Source organism: Acanthisitta chloris, unplaced genomic scaffold (assembly GCF_000695815.1).
Source record: "Acanthisitta chloris isolate BGI_N310 unplaced genomic scaffold, ASM69581v1 scaffold17735, whole genome shotgun sequence".
Classification (NCBI taxonomy): Eukaryota; Metazoa; Chordata; class Aves; order Passeriformes; family Acanthisittidae; genus Acanthisitta; species Acanthisitta chloris.
In genome coordinates this window covers 18,352-31,136 of record NW_008674484.1, presented here as the reverse complement: position 1 = coordinate 31,136, position 12,785 = coordinate 18,352, and the positions used below count along the sequence as shown (strand labels likewise).

The 12,785-nt window shown below is 43.8% G+C and overlaps 1 protein-coding gene across 1 annotated transcript in view; it reads left to right on the top strand.

Moving 5' to 3' along the window:
* Positions 1–12,785, top strand: part of RASGEF1C (RasGEF domain family, member 1C) — a 23,836-nt gene that overhangs the window by 4,646 nt on the left and 6,405 nt on the right. Inside the window, 7 exon segments of the mRNA XM_009075365.1 lie at positions 1–52; positions 4,959–5,171; positions 7,246–7,320; positions 10,079–10,174; positions 11,266–11,368; positions 11,470–11,549; positions 12,216–12,311. The exon segment at positions 1–52 is cut by the window's left edge and continues 26 nt beyond it. Of these exon segments, the coding sequence (XP_009073613.1) occupies positions 1–52; positions 4,959–5,171; positions 7,246–7,320; positions 10,079–10,174; positions 11,266–11,368; positions 11,470–11,549; positions 12,216–12,311 (715 nt within the window).

The following is a 12,785-nucleotide window of genomic DNA, read 5'->3' as shown; positions in this document are numbered from 1 at the left end:
GATGATCGGCCACCTGAAAGACATGATTCACAGGATAGCCCCGTGTGATGAGGTGAGGATGCCTGACCCGGGATGTTGTGTGCAGGTGTTAATTTTCCCACTTGGTTCCTCCTTTTTCTCCTTTTGTCACATTCTGTTTCATGCCTCTTCCTGGATACTCTCACAGTTTTGTTCTCCTGTAATGATAAAAACCTGTAATAGCTTCCCTGAAAGCCACACCTCTCAGTTTAGGTACTCCTGTGACAGTGGGGACACATCAGAGTGATCAATGCAATTTATCTACTGCACATTGAATTCTAGGACAACAGTATTTCCATTTCACAGAAGGAGTGTATGAAAGCATAGCATAGACTGAATGTGCTGGTGACAATTCAATTAGCAACAGAGCTGTGATCTCCCAAGTTAGAATCACAGACTGGTTTGTGTTGGAAAGGACATTAAAGACCATCTAGTTCCACCCCCTGTGCCATGGGCAGGGACACCTTACACTAGACCAGGTTTCTCAGAGCCCCATCCAGCCTGGCCTTGAACATTTCCAAGGCTGGGGCATTCACTGCTTTTCTAGGTGTAAGTTACTGCATTTAAAGAAAATACAAATATTGATGGACATGTAGCTTCTCTGAGAGCATGAAAGTGGCAGAAGACAGCAGTGTGTGGCAAGCTGAGCAGAAACTCAGTCTTAGCTGGCTGTATGGTCTTGGTGTTCCAATGCGTGATCTCTGTGTGTGGCAGAGTAGGTCACAGTGAACGGAGTCTCAGGGAGACCTGCTTGCAAATTCAGGTGGGTGAACCCCATAAATTAATTCAGAAACATTAAAAAGACCACAGAGTCCATCAAAATAATAAGCAAATAGTACATAGAGAGTCTCTAATTACTTCTAGGTTAACCATGGGATGTGGAAGAATTCAGTTCCATTGGCTACATCAAGGCCTGGCCTCAAGCCACAGAGGGCTGCAGTTCAGTAGAACAACAAGCTCATGAGGCTGAGAGGGAGAAGGGTGGAGAGAGGAGAGAGGGAATTAGCAGGGCTACAGCACAACACAAATGAAATTGGACCCTCCTGCGCACATGAAATATGCCAGAAATGGGAACAGCTGCTCTTGGGCTGGGCTGGCATCATGTCTGGCACTTCCAGGGAGCTGTAGAATGGCATGGATCAACTGACTGGGCTGGCCAGCTCGTGGGAGAGAAGGGGAACCTGTGTGACACAGTGATGGAGGGGAAGGAAATAAAAAAACCAACTTTCAGAAGGAGCCAAAGTGGCTTCAGTTCCATTGACCAGAGCAGTAAAATTCCCTCAAGGGGAAGAAGCAGTTGACTTGCTCCTGCCAACCAGCAAGAAAGGTGCCTTGCAGCCCTTCAGCATCAGAAATGAGAGTAACCCATAGAGACCCACCCAGATCATGTCCACTGGAAAGAAGGAACCTACTGGGAGGGCAGAGAACAAGAGCTTTGTGTGTGCTCTTTAGAAGCAGTAGTTGTCCTGGTGAAGAGCCATAAATGCTATAAGTCAACTTTCTGCATCCAGAGCAATAGTTTATTTTCCTAACCTGAGCAAGCACTGCACACCTTTACTCTGGAGTGTGCATAGCTCTGTACCAATGCTTGTGAGTGCCCTGGGGGCCTCAGACTACATTACTTTCAAATCATTGTTTTTCATATATTACCAGGCACTGTAATTGCAAGTGATTATGCCTGAGCAAAATCAATAATTAATTTAAGAAACAGCTCATATCCTACAAATGCAAATTTCCTTTTTTAAGGGACAGCACAGAAGAGTGGTGGTGCCTGTTAGTTGTTTGGAAGAAAGTTGTTCCCATTGTGAACCATAGAAATTAAAGACTGAAAGATTTGTGATGTCATCTGGTCCATGTAGGTCAGTGCAGGATTTTCCCTTGCAGTGTGTGCTCCTGTCCTTTGTAGAGTCCACTTTCTAAAGGCTCTGTGATGTGCTTAGAAAGGTGTCCATGCTGAGAAGCATTACTTAGTAAGTGCTGTGATTTGCATTTAGAGTTAGAAATTTTAATTAAAATTTGAGCTCCTAAGCCACCTGCTGAGGCCTGCTGTCTTCAGAGGAACTTTCCTAGTTAAGAACGAAACATTTTCTTTAAATATTAAACAGTAGTATGCTGCTTTTGACTGTTAATGTGACAGTGAAGTGAAACTGGTTGATAGAGTCCTGCATGCAGCCCCTGTACAGTGGGGGGTCACTTTGTGGCAAGATAATTACCAGCGTGTTGAAGGTAATGAACAATGTTGTTTTCACTTAGTGAATGTAGTATAAAGAAGGCAGGAAATGCTTTTAAAAGGGCAAAAGCAGGATCTTACTTTTTTCATTTCTCCCCCAACGTGCACAGAAAAGCTCTCTAGGCAAGGGTGCACCCAACTGATTTTCAGTGAGTCTCTTCAAGAGCTCTGATTTCTGTGTAATTCTGTGTGTCCCTTAAGTGTCTCTCTTATTTCATTCTTTATTAGGTGGTTGGCTTACCCGAGTCTTTGTTTACTCTTTATATCTATTTTTTGTGCCACATTCCCTACAAAACTAGGTGAAACCAGATCTTTTGATAAGGATTTGTTTGAAAGATTGGCTAATACACATGTCTTTCAAGCAATTTTATGCTGCTTTTTGGCTTTTCATCCAAAGAATGAAGAATTTGATACTGCACAGACATGGCTGGTCCAAGATTTCTCATCCAAACTCCTTTTAGAAAGAGAACTGGGTTTCCAGCTAGAAGTCTTTTAGCCAGATGTTCTGTATTCATTAGAAAACTTTGATTTCAGTGCTGTATCTGCCCCCCCAAATTCATTTCCCTGTTTACAAAATATGTTCACAAAATACCAATTGAGTTTTCATGAAAAAAATAACATTGTGTTCAGAGAGCTTCATAAGCTGTGCTGAGATTTGCAAACACACCTGGATGTAAAACATAGCAATATTTAGATGGTGGTCAGTAGTTTGGGTCCAGAACAGTCTTTGTAAATCAAAAGTATGACTGTCTGTTTGCATGAGAAGTTACATGAAGAAGTCTCTCTTCCTTGGAGCTAATATACATCAGTAACAGATAAAAAAAAGGAAAAGCAGGGTTTTATTTTCCTCTCCTGTGTGATTTGCTTCCAAATACATCATGTGTTGTCGGTCTTCAAGACAAGTCTGTCCTGCCTTCTACGTACTTGCTTCATTTCAGACTTAATAGCTCTATTCTGCCAAAAAACCAAAATGCCTCACTATATCCTGGTTATCTGGCCTGAGTTCCAGCCCGGATCGGGAGAGCATCTTTTTAAGTGAAATAGGAGGGTCCTCAGCAATGTGAAACCTTCTGTTAGAAGAGCTGTATCAAAGTGTTGTGGCAAAAGTTGAAGCACTTGGGATGTTCTAAAGGTCTCCAGCCTTTCCTGCTCTGTAATGAAGACAGGGCAGATGTAAACCTTTTGTGGTTTTTAATGGTTGGACTTGATGATCTTAGAGGTCTCCTCCAACCTTGATGATTCTAAGCATGTTATTCCTCACTGTGAAGTAGGAGAAGGTGCTACTTTCAGTATGCAGATGGGACTCTGTATAGTTGAGAAGAGCACTGACTCTGGTTTCTGGTTCCTTGAACACCTGAAACATGAGTGCTGTCAGTACCTAATGCTGAAGACTATCCGCAGCTTATGAAACTCTGAAGAAGACAAAGGCTGGAGCTAAACTATGGGATTCAGGAGTACTTCCCAAGAACTCACCTGGGCTGCATCCAGCTTGGGATGTGACACAGGTGTGTGTTGGTCTCTGTGGGGAGGCACAGTCTGGCCAAGTCCCTGTGGTGATGATGTGGAGGGTGCCAGGGTGTACATCTGCACAGTGCAGATGTGACAGAGAGGTTCCTTGCCAGCTCTGGTTCGTCAGACAGATGACAAACTGATGTTACTGGCAACTTGACATTACTAAATTCTGTTTGGATGGAAAGTGAGGAGTTATTCCACTTGTGAGGAGGCAGAGGATCTCCCCACTCTGTGCCTTTGTGCTGAAGAGAAGCTGGTAGCCAGCCAGGCTGCAAACTGTGCTCTTTGAAATTGAGCAAGCAGACATTGCACCCGCGGCCATTGCTCCTTTCTCTGGCTGGGAAAGCCCATGAGACCATGTTCCTCAGCAGGGTATGCCTCATCCTCCATCTCAGGCTTTTGCCAAGGACATTTCCAGTTAATCCTTGTCTTTAGAGCCCATCCACTAGTTCTCTCCCTTATCTCAGTTTATGATGTTTGCCTCTGTCAGTTGTGAAGAGTTGAAGTCATTTCTTTCTGCCCATCCTCCATGGCCAGCGGCTCCACTCATTGTCTGTAAAGAGCTGCTCCAGCTCTGAGAACAACCTGGGCAACTTAGTAATGATCATCCTGCTGAGCACATGGCTGTGTTTGGAATACAATATGAGCTTCATTCAGTAGCAATTAACATTTTGGATATTAAATACTCAAAGCTACACAATACTCCAACTGGGTAGCAAGCAGCAACGTGCTTCTGTGCTCGGCTCAAAAGGATCGAGAGAAGAGCACTAGAAACATTTCTTACTCCCAATAAATAAAAGCTGACAAGGCACCACTAACAGGTAGAGTTCTTGGCCAACACATAGCTGATATGAAGGATAGGTACTGAATGCTGCTGTGCTCCAGAAAGCTGCAGTAACTCATGTTGTAGCATTCCCTCTCCTCTAATCCTGATGTTGGCAGGAATATGGGAGTATCAGTGCCAGCCCAACCCACCAGTCCTGCCTGCCTCCTCTCTTGACTGCAGTCTGTTTCTGTGGTCCAGAGCACAGAACTGTAATTAAGCCAACTGGTTATTCTGAAATAGGCTTGTTGGAAATAAAATGGTAACCTGTTGCTGGCTTAGGAGTCTTTTGAAGAAGGGAAAATTCAGCACAAAACCCCTCCTTTGTCAAGTTTTCTGGGTGGCTTATGTTTATTTCTCTCCCTGTCTCTCTAGGCCTACTGGAAAAAGATGAATCAGCTTTTGCAAACCCTGAATCAGAAGCTTGCAACCCTCAGCCATGGGCAAGAAGGGATTGTCAAGATCAGTGCTGCTGTCTCTGATAAGCTGGTTGCCTTTAAAAGTAAACCTCCATCAATTCAGAGAGAAATTCTGAGTGTCTGCAGTGACCCTTACACTCTGGCTCAGCAGCTGACACATGTGGAGCTGGTAAGTGGGAATGGTTCCCAACTTCTGCAGCCAGAGGTATTATTTTACACCATCAGCTGCTAAGTATTCCAGACATAACCGAAAAATGTCTGCACTGCTGCAGCACATCTCATGCTGTATCAGCACTGCAGCAGGAGGCAGGGTTTGACAGGTTAAGAGATGCTTGGGAAGCAAACTATATATCAGAGTGTTCCTCTGCATCTTGGGGCAGGTCACTGTACTTCAGCTTGTTTATTTGTGAAATGGGATTTGTGGTCCCAGAAAGGTCACTTCTCTAAGATGCTCTGAGCCCCACAACCTGCAGGTGCTATTGAAATGGCTGGTCATGAACCCTTTTATTAATTTGGAAAAAATTTTAACAATTCAAACCCATTTCTGCAGATACACAAAGCATCTGAGTTGTCTGATGCAGTTTTCATTCTTCCCTTTGGGATTTTGTAGATGCTCATGGAAGGGTGTGCAAATACCACCCACACAGGTCCTGCTGTTCCCCTGTGGGGCTGCAGTTCCACTTCAAACAGGCCCTTGATGGTAATCACTGCACTGAAATGCTGGACACACTGTTGTGTTGCACACTCTTCTCCCAGGGTCAGGACCTCCCTGTAGACCTCCTGGATGTGCAGAGAACATAAAACATTGCTGCCATCTGCAGATCTTTTGTTGCTCTGATGACACCCTGCTGTCAGTCCTCCTGTGGACACTGCTCATCCTTGAGAGGGAGGCTGGAAAAACAAACCATGGACTATGGATTGGAGTGAATATCATGAAATTAGCCTTGAGAATTCTGAAGGTAGTTAATACTCTGTTTTTCAAGAAGTGGAATGGTTCAGAAACCCCAAATGTAGGATCATCTCACTTAGGTTAGTTTTCAGAACATGCAGCTTTGGTTCGCTTTGCTTTATATAACTTCGGCCAGAGAATAAAAGTCCCTTTTGCCTGGAGATTTTTTTCTTGCCTTTTTTTTTTTCCCTCCACAGTACAACTGTCTTCCAAGGGGAGATTCCTGGTAACTGAGGCACCAGTGCCTTTTTAAAACAGATGCAGCTAGAGATTTTCATTGCACTGTACTGTAATCAATACTCTCTACATTATCTTTCATTACCACATTCAATACAAATACTCTGCACTGAAACTGTCTGATGCTTGTTTGTTAGTAAGAACTATTTGCTACTTATTTAAAACAGTTATTGGTTAGTAAGAGCCCTATGCAGTCATCAGTGTCAAGGTGAGATGCCAAGAGAAATAGCATAGCAGTAGACATAAAATTTTCACTTGAGCAAAACTGCCATTTATTTTATTGTTGCTTAAGTGTTCTAAATTTGGGCTGTAGGTGTTCCAAAATATCTCCTCTGAAATACCTTTGTGGCCTACAACCTACTGAAAATATTTTTCTTCTAATAAACATGCTTAAGGGAAATGAAAAGCCTAGCAAGAAGGTCAGTGTGTTGTTGGAGCTACCAGGTTTGTTCAAGAGCTGCTGGAGATGGTCTGTCTTTTACTAAGACAGATCTGAATCTTTTATTTACTCTTGTTTTGGTTAATGCCTGGGACACTCTACAGTAGAAGCAAAGCCTTTACTGTGTCACATGCATCCTCAGTGGTAGAGCCACCACCCTGAGGCAGCACCTGAGTGTCAGTGGGCAGGGAGGCAGGTCAGAGTGCCGGGTGGGCACATGAGCAATGGATTGCTGTGGTTACCAGATAACAGCATTGCTGTAATTTTTATGGCTGGGAAACCAGGAGCGTGAGCAGTGCTGGACCACAGCAGGTCTGTGGCAGCATCCAGCACAGAACTGAGGTCTGCTGGCTCCCAGTTGGAGCCCTGTGCATCCAGCACAGTGGAGGGGACTCTTACTGTGGCTTGTCAGTAATGAGACGTATTTATTCTCATTTTCTTCTTTCTGCTGAAATAGTTCTAATTGTTCTTATGAATTTTAATGTCTGGTGCTGGTTGGCTGTCTACCAGTTCAGTAACACCATTCAGAGCTGACAGATAATGGCAATGTCTTACCAAGAGAAATAGAAGAGATTCTGGAGCACTTGCTTAATTTTCTCTCTCTTCCCCCCTCAACAGGAAAGGCTAAGTCACATTGGACCTGAGGAGTTTGTGCAGGCATTTGTACATAAAGACCCTCTGGATGGCACCAAGGTATGGATGATTTTTCTGCATGCAGAGTGTCTCCTGTGATGGGTTTGTTCCAGATGAAGTGATGTGATGAGGTCCCTAGGAGCAGGGCCTGAGGCACATGCTGACCAGAGCCAGACCCACTGGCAACCTGTGTTCTCACAGCAAGGATGGGACCTGTTGGTAGAGCTCACACTGGCAGGTCATTGCCATTCCTTCCTGGTGACAGTATGTCCCAGCTCGAGACTGGCCAGCACCCTGATGTTCTGTTTCCTGGCTTATTGCTCCCAACCTGCTTTGACTAGGACAGAGGACTTGTGGCTGTGCACAACCAGGGAATGTCTGTTCCCTCTGTTGAAGGCATGAAAGCTTGGGATGTGATGTAATGTGCATAGTGTGTGCCCAGACACCACAGTAATGAGTGAGTGCGTCATGAGTCAACATACTCTTCTCCCTCTACACAATAGCTTTTAACCCAAGGCACTGCAGGGAATGGAGTGTCTGGTCAGGGCTTCATCCAGAGGCTGTGAAAGCCACTTGGAGTCTTTCCATTGAATCCACTGGGGTTTGAAGCACCATTACAGTGAGTGCCTCAATAAGGAAAGAGACTTCCCAGCTGGAGAGGGAGAGCCAGAGATTTCACATACCATCTGAAAAGAAAGAAGGTGGCAAATTCTTCCCCTGAACTGAGATCATACATCAGTGGCACAATTTCCTCATTGGATGCCGAACATAACAGGAAGACCTGTGTTTGCAGTGCTGCACAAAGGGCACCAGAATAGCTTGTAATGGTGAAAGGATGGATGGATGGATGGATGGATGGATGGATGGATGGATGGAAAGTGCAACACTGAGCCCTCTCCTCCTCTTCTCTGAGCTACGGAGATTCTGCAGTTGGTTTCAGAGTGAGGGAAATGGGCAGAGGTGGTTTCAGGTATTCTGAGCATCGATGGTATTCTTTAGGAGGGAACCTTCCCATCTATGTTGCCCTTCTCTGGATACATCTTTGAACGTAGCAGTACAAACCTTAGGTGGAGTCACATATTCCCTGACCCATGAAGAACATCCCTGTTAAGCACAGGGAGTTGGCTCAGGTCTGAATTCCCTCCAGCTGGAGATAATGTTAAACATCTTTCTTGTGTGAGAGCTTCAAAAGGCTTCATTTATGAATGTTTATCAAGCATTCTGAGTTGCAGATGGAAGATGCTTGGGAGGTGCTAAATATTGCTGCCATTTATAAAGCTTAACCTTTAAAAAGCAGCCTGTCTCAACTTTAACTGTTGCAAATTTTTCACAAGTTTTGTGTCATTAGCTGTGGTTCTTATGCCCTGGCACAGGACAACAGTGCTGAGATAGAAATACTGTATTCAGAACAAAACCTAGGTTTTGCTGTAACAGGGAACCAGAAACAGAGCACAAGAAAAGCAACTGCTCTGGGTAGGCTGAGGTTGATTTGGGTCTCCTTTGCTGTTTTTTTTTTTTATATTTACATGCTGCTTGCTGACATTTACTTTTGAGATGCTTATAAAATATGCTTTTATTGTATATGTAATCTACTCATAAAGTGGCTTGGAATTTCAGCCTTGTTAAGCTTTACTCCTCCAGAGCTTGGGACTGTGATTTCTGTTTCTAAACATGCCATGTATGCAGACTTGCATATGAATATTTTCTTATTTTCAATTACTTTGGGAATCATACTAAGCCCCATTTCTGAAGGGGTTCCCAGTTGCTTGTTTTCCTTACATAATATGGGTGATCTCGTTGACATTAATGGATCTGTGCTTATGCATTGTAATTTTCTTAGTGGCATGTGTTTATGGTAGCTCTGGGAAACGATCATCCTAATAAAACAAAAAATGACTATTCTCTGGTACCCTCTAGTGGATGTTGATGAATGTTCAGACAAATCTCGTGAACTCTAGAGAGCTGTGTGTCCTGGATGGACTGTCTAAGAATTTAGGGCTGGGAAAAGGACTTGAATTCTTATAATCCCAAGCAACATCTTCAGGCTGTGTGAACTGCCTTATCACTCTGCTGAAGTCAAATTATCTGTGGATGACAAAGGAACTGGAAGAGTTCAGCCAAGTATCTGCTCCCACAGCCTCTATCAGTTATGGGAATTTGTGTTAAGTTTTATATAAATAGGTGAAAAATGTGCTTCTTGTAATGGCTCATATCAGTGAAGTGTCTCTGGCAAGTGACCTGTTCAAGTGCAGCCATCAAGGCAGAGCTGGGAGGCTGGAGAACTTGTTTTCCTGAAAACTCAATAAGGGAAACATTTTTATTTTTCAAAGAAACAACTAGAACTGTGTTTTCCCTTCCTTATATTTTGTACACTTCACTAAATTCCAGTCTGTCCCCTTCGGGGAGCGCTGTGGGTGATTGCATTTACTGAAGTGAAGGAAGTCGTGGAAGCAAAGTCACGAACTGAGAATGCTGTGGAAGACTCTGCCTGTCTTATTTTGTCTGCATATTCTTGTTGCTGTCAGAATCCTGCAATGCCCCAGCTGTTCATAGCCCAGTGAACAAGAGTCGGTGCAGACTGTGTCAGTGAACACTTGCTGCAGGCAAAATGTTTTGTGTACACTAGTGTGAATTGTGCAGTGTGACACACTCAGCTAGACCTTGTGCATCTGCCACCCCACCAACCTGCAGACCCTGTGAAAGTGAGTGTGCCTGAGAGAGATGTGGCCAGTAATTACCTTTGGGTAGTATTTATCTTAGTGATCAGGCAACTAACTGGAACACAGATGTATCTTTCTCTGCTTTTTTTTTCCCCCAGACATGTTTCAGTGAACAGAAGAAGACAAGTAACCTTGAGGCCTATGTGAAATGGTTCAATAGACTGTGCTATCTTGTAGCAACAGAAATTTGCATGGTAAGTCAAACGTATGTGGCGTGTTTTACCACATGCCTGAAGTGCCACTTTGAGATTTTAGATTAATAAGCAAACCTGGGGATTTCTTTCTAACAACCTAGCTAAGCATCTGATGGTAAGTTTTAGTAATATTGCACTCACAGAAGCGACCTGATAAATGACAAACATATTCCAAAACAGAGCCAGAGGCACACGGGGGAGGCACTGTTCTCTTGATGTAGTAGGAGCACAGTGTGGAATAATGAACCCTGCAGGGAAAAAGAGAGGAAAAAATGCCTTGAATTATCCTGTGAGATTTCTGCTGGAAAAGATTCTAGTGGAGCTGTATTTGTTATCTGTCATCCTAAAGCTCTGGTGTGTGTGTGAATTCCCATTGCATGGCTCTTTGTCTTGTTGCCCATTACTGTAGCTGACTAGTAATTTCTTGACTCGGTAGTGGTTTTAGTTTGTTTAACTTGGCCCCATCAAAATGAAATTAATGTTTTCCCCTTTGAAAAGGGTGTGGAAGGGAGGAATAATAATAGTTTAAAGAGCCTGGATAGCCTATGACACAAAAGAATTACTATCTGAAGATCATCTTTGGAGAACGTAGGGTAGTTCCAGTCCAATTAAAATGTGAATTTTGAGTGCAGACTGCCCTTTGGCCTGGCTTGTGTGGCTGAAAGGGATGGAAGAGGGAAAGGCATTGCAGTGAACAAATTCTGGGACGAAGTTGCTGCTGTTATATGGGTGTGAAATTCTGCCCCTAGCAAAGTCTGTGCTGATGTGCCCACGGACTTGGGGAAGGCCAACAGGGAGCTCAGGCCCTGCTTCAGGGCTGCTTGAGCTGCCTGTTCCATTGCTGAGACAGTCACTGAAGGGAGCCTGGGAATTGCTGGGAATTTCTTCTGTGTCACTGCAATGAAAGCTTTGATTTTAGATGCTGCCAGGCACCAGCACCCACTGGATTGGTGGAACAGAATTAGTGCCAGTGACTGATAGCAGATGGCCCAAGCTGTGTATGAAGCCATGCTACACATGGAACAAGTGTCTAGGATGACCTCCAATTCAGCATATGCTTATTACAGATATTCATTTATTTTCATTTGCAGCCTGCAAAAAAGAAACAGCGAGCACAAGTCATCGAATTCTTCATTGATGTTGCCCGAGAGTGCTTTAACATAGGGAATTTTAATTCACTGATGGCAATCATTTGTAAGTATAGCTTCTAACCAGGTCTCTCCATCAGCTGTCACAGATGGAAAAGGAAACTCAACTCTTATCCATGGCTCTCTTTTTGTCTCTCTCGCTCATAGCTGGAATGAACATGAGCCCAGTTTCCAGGCTAAAGAAGACTTGGTCAAAAGTGAAAACAGCCAAATTTTTCATCCTTGAGGTAAAATAAAAAAAGAGTTTTAAAAAAAGGGGCTGATGCACTGCTTGACTTGTATTCTGGATTTTTTGTTTGGGAATTTTCATATGGTTATCCAGGTGTGAGATGTTTACAGACACCTTTCACAGGCAAAGGGACAGATTCTGGCTGAAGTTCCCCAGGTATAGTGAGGAAGGTGTGAAGCTGCTGATATGTAGAGCAGAATCAGAGCACTCAAATAAATAGGAGGAATGAAAAAAAACCCAAAAATATGAGCCTATATGCAAGCCATAGTGCTTCCACTGATGTTAGTTTTGTTTGGCCAAGGACATGATGCGGAATGTAAAGCTCCCAATCTATAGCTTGGATGTTGAGTGGGCAAAGGCCCAAGGTTGTTTTTTTGTATTGAGAATTCCAGGATTTGATGTATATAAAATGTGAAGTCTTTATTCTTCACATAAAAGCTCAGTAAGCTGTTATTAGAAAAATTAAAGGTACAAAGAGCCATGGGCTGTAGATCACTCATTGTATCTTTGGTTCACGGAGTTTTGCTGGTATGTGGATTTTGAAGATGTACATTTTGAAGATGTAGGCTAAGCTCTGCTCAGGGTTGGCTACAACTGAGCAGAAAGTTGTCTTTAGAAGACCCAGGTTGCTTTTTAACCAATGTGTCTTCTTTTGTGCATCTAGCACCAGATGGACCCTACTGGAAACTTCTACAACTACCGAACAGCATTGCGGGGAGCTGCCCACAGGTCCCTCACTGCACACAGCAACAGGGAGAAGGTAAGTGTGACCACATCCCCTTGATCTCCAGATGGGTGGTGTGCATTGCTGCTGGGAGTCAGTGCCTCAAAGACTTGATGCAGATGCTCTCCTCCTTTCCATGGGTCACCAGTGAAAGGTTTGTGTGCTGCTAAATACAATTGGAAATGGATATCTGTGGCTGAAAGAGTCTGAAGTGGATCAAAGGGTTTTGTGGACTTGCTTTCAGAAACTGGGGGCTAGAGAGGGACACACAGCACGGAGGACTTCATTGCAAGCATCTCTATATCCCTGCAAAATTCACAGTTTGGATTGACAAACCTGATGGAACAGGTATTCCAGAGTAAAACGACTTTTATTTTGGTATGAACCACCAGCCTGGCAGGCCCAGGTGGAACTGTGCTTTGTTACAACTGTGCTCTGAGGCCTCTGGCAGACAAGCCCCTATTGTGTGGTGTGTGATGTGAGACTGAGAGCAAAGGGCACAGCACTGGA